We start from the raw sequence: 19,445 nt of genomic DNA, 5'->3' as shown, positions 1-19,445 counted from the left end.
TTACTCAAAGTTGAAAAACTTTTTTTTACTATTTAAGGACCTCCAGAGAACGGGTGTAGTTTATAGCAAGAAACCAAACTTCAGAGATAAAAGGCGAGAAACATAAGAGAGTAAAAACGTAAAGCAGGAGAAAGAGAAGATAGCAGAAAAAAGAGCAAAAGAAAAATAGAAACAGGAGAGAACATATAAAAATTTACCTTGTGGTGACGAGGCATAAACAGAACCGTAATTTGCCGAGGTACTTTATATGTTTGGGGGAATTCAAACTAGCGGATGTCTTTATGTGGCTGTTGTATACCAGGTTGTTTACCTTTTTTGTTGCCAGGTTACCGTAGCACTACGGTTTTTACCATAGCACTACGGTTTTTACCGTAGCACTATATGCAATTTATCACCTCATTAGACAAGTTTTCATTTCTGGGGTGGTTCTTTAATTATTTTTTTATCATATATTTATCTTTTTCCCTTTCTTTCTCTTTCTATCTGAAATTTGACATATTTTGATGCCTGTTACAGACTAAATCTGAAAGGGGAAGGGGTTGAAACACGAAAACCTTTCCCTTGATTCCTTGCCTTACGAGCCGTGCCTGTTATGTTGTAATGTATGACAAATTTACCGCTATTTATTTCGTGTAAGCAAAATTTCAAGGTTTGATTCACCCTAAAAATAATTAGACTGAAATTCTGTTTCAAAGCAATTTTTAAAACAAATAGCATTTCCTTTTTGCTTTCTAACATAGATATACTATCAATCAGAATAAAAGAATCATTCTGAGTGGAGTTACAAACCATCTAATAAGATTTTTATTTGATTTGTTAGCTAACCTTAATGTTTTGTTTTTCTTTTCGAGTACGAGGAAAAATTTTCCCTTTTGACTCTATTGCATGATGGAAATAATTTGTCGAGTAAAGTTTTAGGAAGAGCTAAGAATTTAGAAAATGTAAATTTTAAAACCAATGTAGGAAAACTGAGGGGCCATTAACACGAGATTCAAATTCCACTGACGCAACGGAAATTTGTGGATTCCAAATTGAATATTTGCTGAATTGTAGAATAAAATTGATCATCGACCGTAATATTTGGACTGGATCCACTAGAAACTTACTTCATTTTCATTTGAATATTTGCATTTGAAACATGAAAAAAAATTTCTTTTTTTTTAAATAAAAAGTTCGTACATGAAATATAGATTAATCAGTTTTTTTATTCACGTTTTGAGAGAAAAGTCCGGTCAGAGAAACGTTGATGACACCTTGGGTGAAATCTGAACTGTCGGCAAATAATTTGTTTTATATCATCAATGAACAGTTGGGGATTCATGCTCAATGATTTGAAATACTTCTCACACACTTGAAGATGCAAATAGCCAGTATTTATGGAATTAATTACTAGCTAATGACTATGGAAGCGTTAGCCCTATTTCTTTTTATGATAATTGCTGTTTGTTTTAAGCTTCAATTATCATATGACTTTGTGTTTACTCGTCTTCGGTTAAACAGAAGTTTAAAATTAACTTGACCCCTCTCCCTGTACAATACTCTCTCAAGTTTACAACTTGGTTCCTTAATCCCTTATTTTTTGTTCTCTAGATTTTGCAGATGTGGTATTTTGATAACCTGGATTACAAACATAGTGTTTTTATCTATTTCTACTCTTTGCCCCGTCACAATCCATTGTCAATTTGTTCCCTCGGTCAATATTTCCAGAAAGCCTTAATTTAATACCGTAACTTGTTCCTATGATGTTGCATATACGCCCTTTTTACAATCATGCAGCCCATAGTTCCTTCTTATCTGTCTTGTTATTTAATCAGGCATAAATCATAAATCCCATTGAAGCTTAAGGTGGAAAAAGTTTATATATATATATATATATATATATATATATATATATATATATATATATATATATATATATATATATATATATATATATATATATATATATATATATATATATATATATATATATATGGATTTGAGACGAAAATTTGCTAGTTCTTTCCTCATCGATCATAATTAAATTTTTATTACCCTCACCCCACCTTTCCCCCTCTCTTTCTCCAAAAGTGCAAGTATATTCACTCTATCCTCTAATTTGTTCCCAGGAAACTACTGACATGATATTTTGATGACCTGAATACACGTAGTGTCTTTCAAATAAGCCCCCTCCCCTTCCAAGTCAAAATAAAAATCCACTAGATCTCCCAGCCCTCCAATACTCTGTCAATGTATTGTAATTAAGCCATTCCGAAGATATTGTGAATAATTTGGAAAATCAGATGTGCAGGCCGTCTTTTAATTTACTCAGGTACTTATGTAGTATCCAGATTATGCTATTGGGCAGCTCTGAAAACTCTTGGCATAGCGAATGATCCTTGAGACCCACTTCGAAATACAGCTAATTAGAAAAAAAAATTTGGCCCATTTCTGGGATATTTAAGAACCCTTCCTTCCACAATATCAACAAAACATTATGTTCATGGCCAAGAAAAGGATTCCCGAAAGTTTAAAGCCAATTAAACACCCAGGATCAAAATGACCCCCCCCCCCCCTCTTTGTCAATATAAACATATGTATAAACAATGGGTATCTTGGATAATTGTCAGCCTTTGTCCCAGGTGATCTGGGGGTCTTGTAGCCCATAGAGGTGTATTTGTTGACCTCTCTAACTATTGAGAACAAAATTTTCTTCTTAAAATTTTAATTAGATGTCTTGGGAGCATTGAAGGAACACATAGGAAAGTGAAACAGGAAGAGGACTGGTTACCCTCAAATCACTTTTGCTTCTTAACGGGGCACTAAAACTATCAATTTGCCAATTCAATGGCCCATTTCCGTTCTTGATATATTGCAGATAAGGTATATTGATAACCAGAATGCAAATAGTATCTTTTTATTTAGCTCAACCCTTTTCCCCTAGTCCTAATTTATTGTCCACTTACCCTCTCCCTTCAAAATCTGCTGAAAGTCTTAAATCAATACCCTAAACCACTCTTGAGATATTGTAGATATGGTATTTTTATAGCCTGAATGAAAATAGTGTCGTTTTGTTTAGCTCTACTCTTTTCCCCAGGTCAAAATTCAACGTCCACATACCCTCTCCCATCAAAATTTCCAGAAAATTTCATGAAAGACAACACAGGGTTTCATTTTATTCTTCTAGCTACCTTACCTTGTATGAATTATAAATCTCTAGGAGCTTTTATTTTGAGCTTTGACAACCCTCATTTCAAACCCATCTAGGAGAGTGCTTCTGACGATCACCTCGTAGACTCTAATTCTCGTAGTGAGGCTTTGGTTTCGACTCCTCCATAGTGATTTAGTGAGCTGATTGAAGATTGACAAAGGCTATTCAAATAAGCTTTTTATTTTTATAGTGAGACCCCTTTCCGGATTGACAAGGCTTTCGGCATAGACGAATTCTCATACGTGTTTAATGGTGTTGTCGTCAAGAGATATAGAAATTTGTTCTATACCTCGGGCTGCGGGCCTCGGGTCTTTGTTTAACACCTCGGGCCTTCAGTGAATCATCCTTGGCCAGGGCAGTACCATCAGAATCGTCCTGATCAGTGACCTGAGCGCCTTTTCCAGCCGTCACTACTTTGTGTGTGCTTACAATTCTCTCCACAACCCAGTTAATTATGCAGTTTAAAAGAATGGGTGATAGGACGTGACCTTGCGTCACCCCCTAAATCCAACGTAAAATTCTCAGACTGATCATCATAAGCCCGTACCCTGAACTGCGTTCCCTCGTAGTTTGCTTTCAATCTCTTCTAGGATACGCCAAAGTGTTTCTCGCTCGACTAAATTAAGGGCTGCTATGAAATTGACAGAGATGAGGCAAAGCTGGAAAACCGAAATAAGGCAAACCATATCTAGCTCGCAAATACAGAACAGCAGCCTAAGGATAAAAACTCACTCGGAGCCAGAACACCCGGTTCGAAAGCCATCTTTTTTCATTCCTCGTTTTCTATTCTTGGCCCTGTTTGAACCTATTCAGAAAAGAATTGGAAAAAACTTTGCAGTGAAATCAGTGAGAGGGATTCCATTGTAGTTCTTATAAACTGACTCGTGACCATTTTGAAGAGAGGAAGAAGGGCTGAAACTTCCCATCCTTCATGATTTTTTTTTAATTTAAATTTTGTCAAACAGAGGTTTCAGTTGAGCTGCGACAATCTCGTCACCAGCTTAATATAGTTCTGGTGGTAGTCCATTTTTACTTGGAGTCTTGGGGTTTTCAGTGACCGAACAGCTATTAGGGATTTCCAAAAAAAAAAACATGATAAGATGCTCTTAGGTCTCATGGCAGAAGGCTTGGAAGAGTTACTTGCAGGAGATGTAATGAGCTCAGGAGTTCTTGAAATGTTTTTCCATCTTGAAATTCATGCAGAGAGGATTTTTCTGGTCTGCCCGTTTCAAGCGTATGGCCCTAAAGATCGGTTGCTTCCTCTCAGTGGCCTGCCTTAATAATTGGTAGAGCTTAGAGTTGTTGTGTGGCTTAAGTGTTGTTTCCACTGAATCCGGTCCGTGGTTTTTCTAGTCTATTCTTGATTATTTCTTAACTTCTGCTCTTTGCTCCCTACGCTCTGTTTTAGAGCAATAGCTCGACACTTGTCAGCTAATTGGGTTGTTTTTGGGGTTTTCTAGCATTTCCTCTTTGGTTTTGACCTACCGAGGGTTTCTCACTGATTCCTGCATTGCTATAGTAAATTACTTCCATTTTCTCTCTGCATAACAATCGACAAGCTCCTCGTTGATTTCTTCATCATTCAGGGTATTGAACCTGTATGACAGGGCGAAACAGAACATAGCATTGGTTTCTGGGGTTTTCAAACCAGTGACATCTATTCTCGGGGGTAAACGTCTTCTATGCCTAGTGGATAAACGGAGTCTAATTAGTGTTTTTCGTTTTTTTTTTTGTGCTGGACTATCGTATTGTAAATAACCGAATTCTTATCTAGAGCAAGATCAATGAACCTTTTATCGTTGTCACAAATTGTTCCTATGCCGAAGGTACTACATACTATTTAAGGCCTTCCTTGGTCCAACTCTTGCATTCCAGTCTTCAGATCATTTCAGGTCGTCATAAAACATAGACTTTGCTTTATCAGTCATATTTAAGGTCAGGGGGTATGCAGATATGATTGTTAGGTTAATATTTTGCACCCTAAAATTTGCTCTACAAAATCTTGGAGACACTGGTTCCCACGCTATAAGGGCACAAACTGCAACAGCGGAAAGGATAAAGCCAACTCCAACCAAACCGGAGTTGTTCTAACTCATTTGCAACTAGTATCTTGACTACTTCTGCTATTATTGATCGAACCGTTCCATGATGCGATCTTTTGACGGATTTACTATCTGGGAAGGGTGTTGGATTTTTCACCCCTGCCACCTTCCATGACCGGAGTGCTTCACCTACTGGGGACGCTGTAACATTATCTGGAATATTGATGTTTGGTATATTCAAGGATGTTTCATGGAATTTTTTTGAAAAAGGGAAAGAACGTCAAAGAACATTAAGGAAAATCACACGACATGATCCAGCGTGTCAGATAACCCTCCTGTAGAGGTTTTAAGGGTACTGGTGTGTAATACGGTCACTTCTATATATTGTACAAGGAAACCAGTCACGAAAAACCCGTCAAACAGGCTATTCTCAAGAGACCGACATATATAAATGACTGCAAAGCCGTGGTATCTCAATGAGTTACAATATTTAAACGATTGTTTTTTGGGGTTTAAGGGGGGAAAAGGTACCTAGGTTAGGTTAGGTTACGTATTTATTATATGTTATGCTTTACCCTCAACCCCCCCCCCCCTAGTGTGCAAATATATAGCCCAAATTTGTTTATAAACTATTATATATTCATCCTGTTTTATTTTATTAGCATTAACGAAACTTGACGTTTTAGAAGTTTCCGTATTATGCACCAGTACCGTTTTTAAGCTCCTATCTGCAAAAGTGTGGAATTTTGTATTTTTCAGGAGAAGAAAAATCACGGATGCGGGTTTATTTTTATTCCCATAGGAATGATAGTTTCGACCCAGTGGTCCTAGCATACCGGACAGGGTTTATTCGAACGGAAATTAAAAGTACTAGTGTCCTTTTTAAATGACGAAAAGATCGGATGGCAATTAAGGCCCATCCCACATCCATTTTTCCCCAAAATGGTCTGATCCAAATTTGGAGATTGCTATTTTGTTTAGCATAGTTCAATGGCCCAATAACTATGCCTTTGGAGATAACTTGACCCCCCTACAGCCCCTGGGGAAAGGTCTGTAAATCATTAAATTTGCCCATTGTTTACGCATCATATTTGTTATTAGGAAGTATGCATTTATTTTCCGGGTAGGAGGGGGACATATTTTTTGCTGGGATTTCCCCCTGGAGAATTTTTCATGAGAAGAAAAGGTTCCAGGGGGTGACATTTTCAGGGGAAATTTGACACGGAGGGAAATTACCAGAATTCCAACACGAAATTCTTTTTATATGTCTTCCTTTCTCTTTGCCGACTCAATTTTACACGTGGAGATGCTGAGGTTAATTGTCCAGAGTAAATTTTCACGGGGATTCAATTATATGGAGCATAGGGGAAGGGGGATTTTTTCGTGGAGTTGGAGCCAGAATTCCTAATATTATTTAAAAAACGATCGGAAATTAAATTTTAAGAAACAAGTTTTTTCACTGAAAGTAAGGAGCATAATTAAGACAGAAATCATTACGTAAATAAGGGGAGTTGTCCCCTCTTCAACATCTTTCTCTTTACGCTAAAATTTTAATTTTGTCGCAATTCCTCCTGACGCATAAGGGTCGTTTAATTAGAACAATAAGAAGATTTTTTAAAAGTACTAAGAAACTTTAGCGTAAAGAGCGAGCCACTGAGGAAGGGGCAACCCCTCTCTTATTCGTAATAATTTCTATTCGTTTTAAGTTTTAATGTTGCTCCTTACTTTCAGTTGAAAAAACTTGTTTTTTATTTTAATTTAATAAAGATTTGCTTCGAGTCTCTGGCGTATTATGTACACAATTTGGACAGAACTGCAGTTCACAGACATTGCGAATTATTACATTTACCGCAACTTACCGCAAATTTGCCATTTACTGCAAGCATTATAGACAGTAGGTACGATAAAGATCCCTAGGAATGACAATTCAGTCTTGTGATACTCTGTTTTATTTTGGATCATTGGCAACAGTGCATAGCCTCAAAATAATTTACAGGGGATTTTACACGCTTACCAGATTATAAGCTGTAGTTTTATGAATACCTTCTTTGTGGAAACGAAACCACTCGAACAATGCAGAACCTCTTTAGTTTAGTCTAATATTCTCGCTTCGCTGATTGCTCTTTGCAATATCTTGCTAGGATAAACAGTCCCTCGTTGTACAACTTTTAGAACAGTTTAAGAGAAACTCAGAGGATGCTTCTTATTTTATGGCAAAACTTTTTTTAATATGTTGAACTAAGCCAGTTAGTTAAGAGGCATGCAATGCCTTATAATGCGCTGCCAAGAAACTTACTTTCAAACTGATGGATTAATTCCCAAAAGTAGATTGTGTACTGAAATTTCGCTCAATAGTTTTTTATTTGACTTGCTTTCTCCAATCATTTAGTGGCAAGGGGTTGGGGCCAGGGGCGTAATTTGTCATGTGACACAGAGGGCAACTTCCCCTACCAGACCTTATTTTCCAGGCCCCAGATTGCTCCCACCCCCCTCCCCTCCCAGCTGAAATTTATTTTGTCAAAAAATGCTGTCAAAACTAAGATAAGCCTGCATAATTCACGCATTCACTGAAACAGGTCAGTTTTCTTTATTACATCTTCACCTTTTTTATTACTGTACGGGTAGTTTTTCAGTTTTTTCTGTCATTTTCACTTGATTTTGAAAAATTAGCTCCAACTTGACCCCCCCCCCCCCGACAAAATTTTGACAAAATTACGTTATTCGTTGGGGTATGGATTTAGATATCTACTCAGAATTTAGTTGTAAACCCTGAACTGGATGACCTCTATTCCCTTTTGAATCAAAATACTATCATCGTATAGAAGGGAGAAAAAATATTGAAAAAAAAACACACACACAAGCAGGAATCGATCGAAAGACACTCTACTTATAAGTCGAACGCTGTACCAACAGAACCGCGCCTTTACCAAGGAGATTTGTTATTAGTGGTTTTATCTTAATTGCATAGCTTAAGGGGGCATGGAGGAGGAACATATAAGAGGTGTTCTTGCAAACCTCCAGTTATGGGTTTTGGACCATAATTACTTCAGTGATGATTTCGTTTTATACTTCCAAGCTTTTTTACTTAAGAAGTAACATCAAAAGTGTTGTTTTTAGTGCTATATCACACTTACGGATGGTAGAATTGATAAATATCACATAGGTACGAGAAATAGCTTTCAAACGTGCCATTAAACGTCACTCTAAAAAGCACTGGTAGTCCACTAGTCCCAGCATATCCACTTGAGACATTGTACCAAAAATGCCATTTTTAGTGCCATACTGAACTTACTGATGGTTGAATTTATAGGAAGGACGTAGATATGAGTAATATCTTTTATATGAGCTACTAAAAATCTGTCTAGATACCTGTGATACCAACGCACCCAATAACAATGCCTATACAGATACGCTTGATATCAATACGTCCGATACCGATACACTATTCAGCCCTTTCCCCAGGGCCAGGAGGGTAATATCATCACCAAAATCAAATAAATTTGACCTTTGAACTATGTTGAACAAAATGGCTATCTCAAAATTGTGATTGGATGACTTTTAAGGGCGGGGGCCTTCCGGGGGGGCTAGTTGCCCTCCAATCTTTTTGATTACTTAAAAAGGGCACTAGAAAATTTAATTTCTATTTAAATGAGCTATTACACATCTCTCTGAGACAATCTGGTCATCCACTAGCCTTGCTAGAAAAAGAAAGAAAGAAAGAAAAAAAAACAAAACGGGAGACAGATCAGTGCTACCCATGTAAAAAAGTCATTTTCCTTGTTATTAAAGGAGGGGAGCTGTAATTTTCCATCAATTGGTTTTCGACCGTGCTGATTCCAACGGTAGACTTTTGATGAGACGTCATTTCCGAGGGGTTTCAGACTTTTTTTCAAAATCACCGTAAAATACTTTTCGCAATAAACTTTTACTTTTAAGACGAACCAAAGTAATAGTTACCATGCCTTAATCAGTGTCAGATGGCAATTTGTTTTCACTAGGTATTTTTTTTCTAAACGCGATTTTTAACTTTTGGTTACTATGGACTGTGGTTCACTCTTTCCTAGGTTACAGCTACAGCTGCAACCATGAAAACAGGTAAGATAGATTTAGCAACCAATGCTTCAAACCCTGGCATATCACATGCACGTAACTTATCTTGGAATGTAAATCTGAAATATGATATAAATATGAATGTAAGTTTCCCGTACGGAAATTGGAACACAATCAGATAAATAAACATTTGATTGGTTTGAGATTTTTTAGTACCTAGTTTCCATGACGGATAGCAATGACGAAGCCGACGCCGGAGGCATACAGCCAAACTCAAATCAAAATACATTCTGAAGTTATTTGGTTTACTGGTTATGTATTGATCATATTTTGAATTGAATAGCAAAAAATTGAAAAAAAATCTTGAGTTTCATGGGCTCAATACAGTTAGGCTGATGATACTACTTTTAGTTGCATGGTGCTTATAACTCAAAATTGAAAAGAATATTCTTTTGCCCAATGTGTGGAGATGGGGAGGATGATTTAATTCATTTTGGGGTTTTTGTAAAGAATTAAATGGTCCGATGGAGAGAATTTTTCCGGGTGGTATACAAGGGAGGAGCAGATGCATACTGGATTAACATTTAAGATGTTGAAAAAGTTCATGGCTATAGGTATGATACAAAGGGGTATTTTCTGTAACCTATTTATAATTTAATTGGGATTTAAGGGTTCGTATTATTTTGTTGGTGAAGCAGTCACATCGTGTTATTTGTGTAGGTAGCCTAAGTGCTGAACAAAAATTTAGTTTTAGAAGGAAAACGAATAAAAAAAAAAATCACGCAGTAGGTCCGAAGGCAATTTTAATATTTATTATTTGGTTTCTTATACAATAATATTTCCATAAAATTTGATTGCTAATTTTATACTGGTCCAAGCTGCCATTTTTGCACATAAAATCATTCTAAGTGCGATACAAGGCATCCACCCTGGAGAGTCGTTAAAATCACATTGTTTGAAAAAGGCAATGACTCCATGGAAAGTTCATTTTTTCAGACTATACAAACTCTTCTTAGCTTTACCCTGAGTCCTTAGTTTTTTTTTTCTTATTTCACAGTTGCTGGATATATTAATATGTTATTAAAATTGATCAAGTTGCAACTGTTTTTTTTTTTTTTTTTTTTTTTTTTTTTTTTTTTTTTTTTTTTTTTGTTAATGATTGGAAAGGGCATTTTCCTCTTAAAGTGTCCTCTTTTCAAGATTAATAAAAATCCTGGAGAAACTCCTAAGTTTAAAATTCTGCTATGTGAGAATTTTCAGATTGTAGTTTTTCTTTAGGTTCTCTAGACTCTAAATTAGGAATGGTATGGGTACCCTCGCCCAGGGCCATAAATACAGGTGGAGAAGGAAGAAGGCCTTGCAAATGTACAATCAACAGGGCCCACTGGCGTGTCTACACGTCACATGAGTTACAAACCCGCTCCCAGTAATGGGTTAAATTGAATGGGGACGCCGAACACCATCGTGGGAGAATCCTCTATAGGAGGACAACTGCGGCAGGGTGTAAAATCAAAATCTATGAACAGCAGCCACTGCAAAGGGCTGCCTCGAATCATTTGGGTTTCATGCAAGACTTGGGACCTTGCGGTCAACCCTATTCCCTCTTGAGGAGTGGCATCCCCTTGAGGAAATTATAGCCTAGTAAACGACACAGCTTTCGCACGGGATTTTGATTAATGGATAATTCTTTTGGGCTTGGTCTGTTTTGAAGGGCGTTTTCGGGCTGAAAACCCTCTTTCTAGCTAATTTATCTACTATGGGTTGCCTCACCGTAGTAGTATAATATTTGTAGGCATGAATATATAATGAGTCGGAGGTAATAGATTTGAGATTGTCTGTGTAGGATTTCGACTCTTGATGATAGAAGAACATCACTAAATGCTGAAAAACCATGTTGTGACCGAGATGGACCCATGATTGCACAAAGCCTCCATCCATACTGAAGGTACCAGGGACGTCTTGCTGTCCAGTTCTGAGCCGGCTTAAGCGCCGGCTCGGAAAAATTATGAACTGCCATTGACGGATGGTTCATAATTTTTTGGATTTCGTGCAAATCGCGGATATTGGAGAATAACTCGCTTTTATGGTTGTTAGGTATTTGGTATAAATTTTTATAATTTTTGGCTTTTATTGAATTTTATTCATCTTTTAAGTTTTTGGTTTTTTCTTTGGTTTTTTGGTTCTTTTCATATTTACTTTCCGCGTTTGTTTTTTGTTGTTTTTTTCTTCGGCACTTTCCTTGGATACATTATTTCGTTTCGCACTGAAGAAGAGAGGCGTTTGTCCTCTCGAAATATTCACTTTGTTGTGTTTTTTCAGTATTTTCATTTGGCTTTAAAAACCCCATTTTTGCTCGGTTTTCTTTCTTTATGTGATGTCAGGCCAATGTGGTTTAAGAATTTATCTTAGTGTGGCTCATGATGAATAAGGAAGCTGATAATTTTTATTTGGGCTGGAAAGATATTAATAATAGAACACTAATTGCTCATTTTATGACTAGAAAGTTCAGGGTATCAGGTATAGTAGTATATGCCCCATTAGAACCGACTGACGGAGATACTAGTGAATTCGATGAATTTTACTTACAGTTATAGGAGCAGAAAGACAGGGTCCCAGGTAAAAATAAAGTGTTTTTACTGGGAGATTTTAACTCCCAGGTTGGTAGAAATAGGGATAGATGGTATCCTAGGCTAGTTAAATTTGATGTAGGAAAAGAAAACAGTAATGGCTACAGACTTTTGCAATTTTCTGGTTATAACAATCTAGTTATAAAAAATGCGTTGTCTGGTCATAAAATGGCCAATAAGTTAACATGGTATTCACGTGATGGTAAGACAGCAAACCTTATTGATTATGTTATAGTAAACCGAAGACTGGCAGGATTAATACAAGATACTAGGGTGTATAAGAATACTGTTATTGATGTTAAAAGTAAAAGTTCACCATTTAGTAGTGTCTAGGGTTAATTTAAAGCTGAAATTTCGGAGGGGTAACTACCTCCTGTGAAATTGTGATGTTGGTAGACTCCAGGATGGGAATTTGAGAGAATCTTCCCAGGAACAGTTGAATACTAAACTCGAGAGTTTAAAATTAGACAATGTGGAAGATGGTTGGAATAGTTTTAGAAAAACAATTGGTGAAGATAATGATGGTGTCTTAGGGAAGAAAGTTAGGACTGCAGCTAGGAATATTAGTTAAAAAGTTTTATGCTTAATAGAGAGGAGAAGGAGCTTGTACAAGAATTATCGGAGTGATAGATCTCATGAAAACAAAAGGAATGTAATGAAAGTGGAGAAAGCATTAAAATATGAACTAAGGATCTGTTAATTTGAGGACATGGATAAAATTGCTGAGAATCTGGAGATACAGCTAGCATAATAGTAAAATATTGTACTGGTATGTTAATAAATTGAGAGGGAGTAGTCAATCCGGACTTGTCCCAGTTAAAGATAGGAACGGAGCCACAATTAGTGATGAAAGAGTTAAAGAGAGATGGGCGGAATATTTCGAGAATGTCCTTAACTGAGAAACAGTTGCACGAAAAGACATAGGCCTAGAGGAAAATGAAAAAGTTTGTGATATCTTAGACATCAGGGAAGATTTTTTTTTGTGAGGAAGAATTAGCAACAGTACTAAAAGCATTAAAAATGATAAGGCTCCGGGTGCTGATAGTGTAGTAAATGAGTTTCTTAAATATGATGGCTCTGACGTTAGAAATAAGTTACTGAAGATTATGAATATGATTTTTGAAAAAGGGGAAGTACCTAACGATAAAAAAAAAAACCTTAATTAAACCACTGCATAAGAAAGGTGACAAGAGTCAGTTTGGTAATTATCGAGGCATTAGGCTAGTCTCTGTAGGTAGTAATTTACACAGTAATATGATACTTTTTTAAACTGAGAGATGCTTTAGACAAAGTTTTAAGAGAAGAACAGTGTGGTTTTAGAAAAGGTAGAGGATGTGTCGACCAAATTCTCACTTTTAGGTTAATAATTGAGAAGTGCCTGAGTTGTCAAACACCTTCGCTCCTCAGTTTTCGAGATTATGAGCAAGCGTTCAATTCTGTTGATAGAAGAGCTTTAGCAAAGGTCTTATCCTTGTACGGTATGCCAGACAAATACAATAAAGTGATTAGTGCTATATACGAGAATAACACTGCTACGATTAAGGTAGGAAATGAGGTTAGCAGCTGGTTTGTATTAAATCAGGAGTTAACTAGGGTTATGTTCTATTGCTCTTTATATGGATCAATTTTTATATCAGCCATCTGATATATTTGTCAAAGGGGGGAATCAGCTCGCCCAAATCTAAAGAAAATATTCTGAAAATTCCCGATTCATGTAATGGCTTCAATAACCGTTTGAATTTCTGACTTTTTAACTCGGAGATTAGAAGATGTTTTGTCAGCGTGGGATTAAAATTTGGAATTACTTCCTTTGTTTCTTACATCCAACAATTTTGTGCCAACTCTGTTCTGTCCTCGTAAGGGTCCATATCCTTATATCAGTTTTCTAGCAACTTTTAGAGCTGGGAATCAAAAGTTCCAGTTCATAACTAGTTCTTGATGCATTTGCCTTATCTGCATCATCTGGGATCACACTCGTGAAGTGTGATCCCAGAATGTCCCAGGGCCCACATCAGTGTAATGTGATTACCATTGGATGGTCCGATTTGTCTTGGGTCCACATGCCATCTGTATGAAGACTATTGCGTTATTTTGATAAAGCAGTGTGATTTCCTGCTCCATTTCGTTCATCGTCTTTATGGCAATCAAAAATTGCCTTGTTGGTTTTATAATTTCGCCAATACTATCGATTGGATATCTGCAACTTCCTACAGGTATCCCTGAGTATCTACGACTACGCTTAAGCAGTAGTGAGTTTCATTCGTCCACGAGACTTTTCATTTTCATGCTCTATAACTGTCTTCTCAGAGGTCAAATTGATTGGCAAATAGAAAAAAAGTTTTTCCATTAAAACTTAAAAATAACATAGATTATTACGTATACAAGGGGGGTTGCCCCCTCCTCAACACCTTGCTCTTCACGCTAAAGTTTTTCGGCAATTTAAAAAAAGTTACTTATTGTTCTAATTAAACGACTCTTGTGTTTCAGGAGTAGCTTTTAAAGAACTGTGACGCAATTTAAACTTTAGCGTAAAGAGCGTGGTGTTGAGGAGGGGGACATCCCTCATATACATAACAATTTATGTTCGTTTTAAGTCTTAATGTTGCTCCTTACTTTCAGTTGAAAAAACTTTTTTTTTTTTTATTAAACTTCTGATTGTTTTCTTAAATAACGCAAGGATATCCACGGTAAATCACCCTCCCCACGGAAACATCCTCTGGACAATTCATTCCTGGCGACAAATTTACCCAGGAAAATTGTCCTTAATATCTCCACGCGTAAAATTGAATCGGTAAAGAGAAAGCAAGACATATAAAAGAATTGAATAGGAATTCTGGCATAATCCTCCAGCGTAAGATTTCCGCTAAAAAGCTCATCCCCTGAAAACTTCTCTCTCCATGGAAAATTCTTTCCGTGCAAAATCTCCCCTGCAGGAAATTCGTACTCCCCTATCCACCCGAAAAATGTATGCATACTTCCCATAGTACAAATACTATACGTAAACAATGGGTAAATTTTATAACTTAAAGACCTTTTTCCAAGGGCTCCAGGAGGTTATGTTACTTTCGATAGCATAGTTTATGGACCTTTCAACTATTTTGAACAAAATGCCAATCTGAACATTTTGATCGGAAGATTTTAGGAAAATGGTGGAGTGGAGGGGGCCTAGTTGCCCTCCAATTTCTTGGTCACTGAAAAAGGGCAGCAAAAATTATCCTTTCCGTTAGAATGGGCCCTATTACGACGTTCTAGTCCCACTTGATTGATATCACCCCTGGTAAAAAAAAAATATATATAAAAAATAAACACGCATCCGTGATCGTTCTTCTGGCAAAAATTTCAAAGTTCCACATTTTTGCAGATAGGAGCTTGAAACCTCTCCAGTAGGGTTCTATGATACGCTAAATCCGATGGTGTGATTTTTATTAAAATTACATGACTTCTTGGGGGTCTTTTCTCCTTTTTTTGAAAATCAGGCAAATTTTCTTAGGCTTGTAGCTTTTGATGGGTATAACTAAACTTAATGAAACTTATATATTTGGAATCAGCATAATGAGACAATTTACTCTGATGTATCTATGTGGTATCAAATTTCCATGTTTAAGGTTTCGGTGACTATTGAGCCGTGTCGCTTCTTACTTACAGTTTGTTACCACGAACTGTTTGATTTTTAACCTTACAGCACTTTGTATTGCTTTTTTCTCCAGAAAATTATTTCTAGGTTGAAGTCCTATACAGTTTTTCATGGCTGCTTTGGGAGTTCCGTAGTACGCTGATATGACCATTAGGCAGGCAAGCCTTTGTACCCTTATCATAGGGGTCATATGTGCCTTAGTTTGGGTTGAGTCAACATAGACTACTACACCATTTGAAACCAGTGCTCAAATTACCACCTTAGATAAATACATGAAGTAACTTTGAGCAAGGTCCTAGATTTTACCCACCATTCTCTGGTACTGGATTAGGGAAGCTAAAGGTTTCCACAGTTTCTCTGCATAGGGGATCTTACAGCACAAGAAACTGGTGGCTGTTTATAAATTCTGATTCTCAAATATTTCAGCTGCGTTTTGTGTGATTGTTAAGTGATCGTGTGTGATCTTGTGATGAGTGTCTTGATAAGGAACCACACATTTTTAAAGTAAAAAAGCCTCCCGATTTTTTTTATTCATGAATACTTCTGGTTCACTCTCCTCTGGAGTAAGAAGGCAGATTACGATTTTGTGCTCATATCTGATCATATACAGCCGTTGTTGTGCTAATCCAAACAGGGTTTTCAGACATCTACGAACTCACTCCTTCTTGGGGGCAGCCTTTCAGAATAATGAACTCATCAAACAGAAAAATCCCATGCAGCCTCCATTCAAAGGTTTCTTTTTCAAAAGTTAAACCTCCGTATTCAATCTAACACTGTTTGTCCAGCAGGCTTTGAAAATGCTCTCCATGGATATAGTCTCTCAACCACTGATGAAATTCTACTCTTACATCTCTTTTCTGTCTTTGCACAGGTCTTTATCCCAATTTAACTTAACCCAAGGATATTTCAATCCTTAAAAAAAACAAAAAAACTTAATATTGTTTCGAACCACCCTCTTTTTTCTAAGCTTTTTTTTCTCACTTTTTAAACAAAAGCGTGTTTGCAAACTTTTTTATACCAAAGTATTGTGACAGGCTGTTTCAGAGCTCTTTAGAATAAATCTGAATTTAGCAGAAGTATCAAAAGCATACTAAGGAACGGTAATGGGCTAAACCTCCCTCCTCACCCCTACAGAGTACCCTTGTGTCGAAAAAACTAAGCCTTAGCTTATGTCTTGGGCAGTTGCCATATGAAGAACATATACCTTTCACCTTAACCTTTGCATTTTAGCCTTTGGAATATATAAAAGCTGCTTTTTTTGCTTAAAGTGAACAAATTTTCACTAAATAATTTATTTGCCAAAAACAATTATTACAAAGCTCATGTTTTCGGTTTCCTATTTTACTTTTTTCTATTGAAAGAAAAAATGGATGGAAATTGTGAACACAAGCTTTGGCAATACAGAATACTCCCTCAAAATCTGTTTTTATGTATTGTGCTAACCTTAAAATGAAATGTAATGCATTTAAAAATACAAATTTCAGCCAAAGTTTTAACACAAGTAGAGTTCATTTTAACTTTATTGATATTCTACTTTAAACTGATTTACTATCTCTGAGGATTCTTGAATATTTTCTATGAAAAAAAAAGAAAACCAGACAGGAAACTGAGATAAAAAACTAATCAAATACATGTAAGAATCACAGATGTTAAAAAGTGTCTTTAAAGTTTCCCTTCAATATTGTGGTAAATTTTCAGAGATAAGCTGTACTTCCAAAGATATAGATTTTCTTAGTTCTTTTCTAGGTAAATATTTAACAAAGGTTTGTACTATTATTTGCAATGTTTCGTGTGGCTGAGCATAATGAGGCTATAAAAGCCAATTTTAAAACACCGTCATAAGCCCCATTTTGGGCTGTGGACTCAATTATAAAGTATCCACCCATTTCTATATCAACTCAAAAAACTATGGTCTTTATAATTGCCAAGCTCGAAGTTTCATATATATTCATAAAAATAAAAATATAAACTCCTCAGAAAATAAAACTCATATCTTCGATAGAGTACGATTTGGACCAAAAACACACAATTGGAAAAGTTGAAAATCAGCTTACTTTCTCGGCTCAAAAATCCAACTGAAACGCATCGATACTGTCAATGTTTTCCGTATTATCAATGGCTAAATATGTTACTCAAAAAGCGTATGCTAGCCAATTTTTTCGTTTTGCAAAATGTTTGCTAATAAGTCAGAAATATATTCTTTGGAAACACTAAAGAAACAGCTTTCTTTATTTTTCTCTTCAATTTCATTCGAGGTTGCACAGTCTTCAGAGAAATAATTCGATCTGGGAATTGTCAGAAAACAAAAGAAGCATTCCTTGAACTTGTCTGTCTGTCAGGAGATAAAGACATCTTTGGAGACAGTAATGTCATTATCCACTTCGTTACCAGCCAACTTATCTGGAAGCCGTCTTTCTTGAAATTAGACTGTTTTTATAGCCAAGAAAATAAATTGAAAACTGCTTCCTTTGGATAAAACACTACTTATTGTTCAAACTACTTTGTGCTTATCCTCATTTTCGTATATTCTAAATTTTGAATATCCAAATTCATCAAAACAATTGATAATTTCCGAAAAAGAAGATAAGAGATAGTTGTTCAATTCCTCTGTGTTAAAAATTTAGTTTTTGTTCAATTGATGTATTTTCTGGCATATTTTTTCAATGTGTTCATAGTAGTCTTTAGTATATGAAGAGCATCAATATAAAAATATTTTTAGCACCTAGAACCGTCTTAGGTCTGTTCATACCTGAAAACTGTAATTTTTAAGATTTTCTTTTCTTTGTTTCAAAATTATTAGGTTTTTATTGCAGCACCCAATTTTCTTCAGTAATGCCAAGTTCAACTGTGAAAGTAATTAAATAACAATAACCAGTTAAATGATAGCACTTGTCGTTCGTAGTTTGAATATTAAATATTTGTTGATCCGCAAAGACAGTTGCAACTTCAATGAAAAGCAGTTTGATGCCATATGTTTCTGATTAAGTTTTTCTTATTTTGCAGTTACGTTTCTTATTTTTTTTAATTTGGCACTTACTAACATAAAAAACTACATAGATGCATATGTTTGTCTTTTTCACTAGAAATTAAATTCATGATGTTTACTACATTTTAAAGATATATATGGCTGTGTAAGTACGCATTGCAATATTTATTACCTGCATATTTACTTGAAGGAAAATAGGAATTATTAACTTTAAAGAAAGAAATCAAATATTTAAATTAAAATATTTGATCATTTGTTACTTAAATATTACTAATAAACTATTTCTTTTAGTTGATGCTCATCGTGAATATCACCGAACTCAAGGAAATATAATTTTAATTGATCTGAATCCGGGGACTACACAATTAGAACAGAGAAGGACAACACAAAAGGAACACAGGGACAACGCAAAAGGAACCTCAAAGAAAGTTCCGTCAATTACTGAAAGAAAAGACAGCCCAACAAGCAAAAACAGAGGAACATCAGCATTATCAGAAACAACAGAATATAGATACCCAGAAAAGGAAGAAGCTGAATCAACAACGGAGCTGATATATACCCAACCATCTACAAGTGAGCGTTTTATGTTATTTTTTCCTTAGGTGGAATGGATATGTTTTGCTATTATGTCCTAATAATTAGCCATTTTTTCTGCATCATTGACAAGTTATTGGGAATATTATAATATATTCAAAAAATGTAATGGATGCACAAAAAAGAAAAGAAAAGCATCACAAGAGAAATTTTCCCCCCAGTTAAGCTTGTTTCAAATCAAGAGAACATCTCAGTAATCATAGTGTTTTTTTAATAAATTAATTGTTGACTGAAAAAAACGAACTAATTTTGTTACTGAATACCAGACTTTGTTTTTATGCCCACTGGACAAGTGGTATAATTTACTTAATGATGATAATAA

At 35.8% G+C, this 19,445-nt stretch overlaps 1 protein-coding gene across 1 annotated transcript in view; it reads left to right on the top strand.

The window, feature by feature from the left end:
* Positions 1-19,131, top strand: part of Gfrl (Glial cell line-derived neurotrophic family receptor-like) — a 344,955-nt gene extending 325,824 nt beyond the window's left edge. Inside the window, exon 11 of the mRNA XM_089102448.1 lies at positions 18,821-19,131. Within this exon, the coding sequence (XP_088958574.1) occupies positions 18,821-19,131 (311 nt within the window). The remainder of the gene's footprint in view (positions 1-18,820) is intronic.
* Positions 19,132-19,445: the final 314 nt, after the last annotated feature.

This window comes from Artemia sp. Qi Xiang Cuo, chromosome 16, assembly GCF_049724085.1.
Source record: "Artemia sp. Qi Xiang Cuo chromosome 16, ASM4972408v1, whole genome shotgun sequence".
Lineage (NCBI taxonomy): Eukaryota > Metazoa > Arthropoda > Branchiopoda > Anostraca > Artemiidae > Artemia > Artemia sp. Qi Xiang Cuo.
Note: the sequence above shows the minus strand (reverse complement) of the source record. Positions and strands in the feature narration are given on the sequence as shown.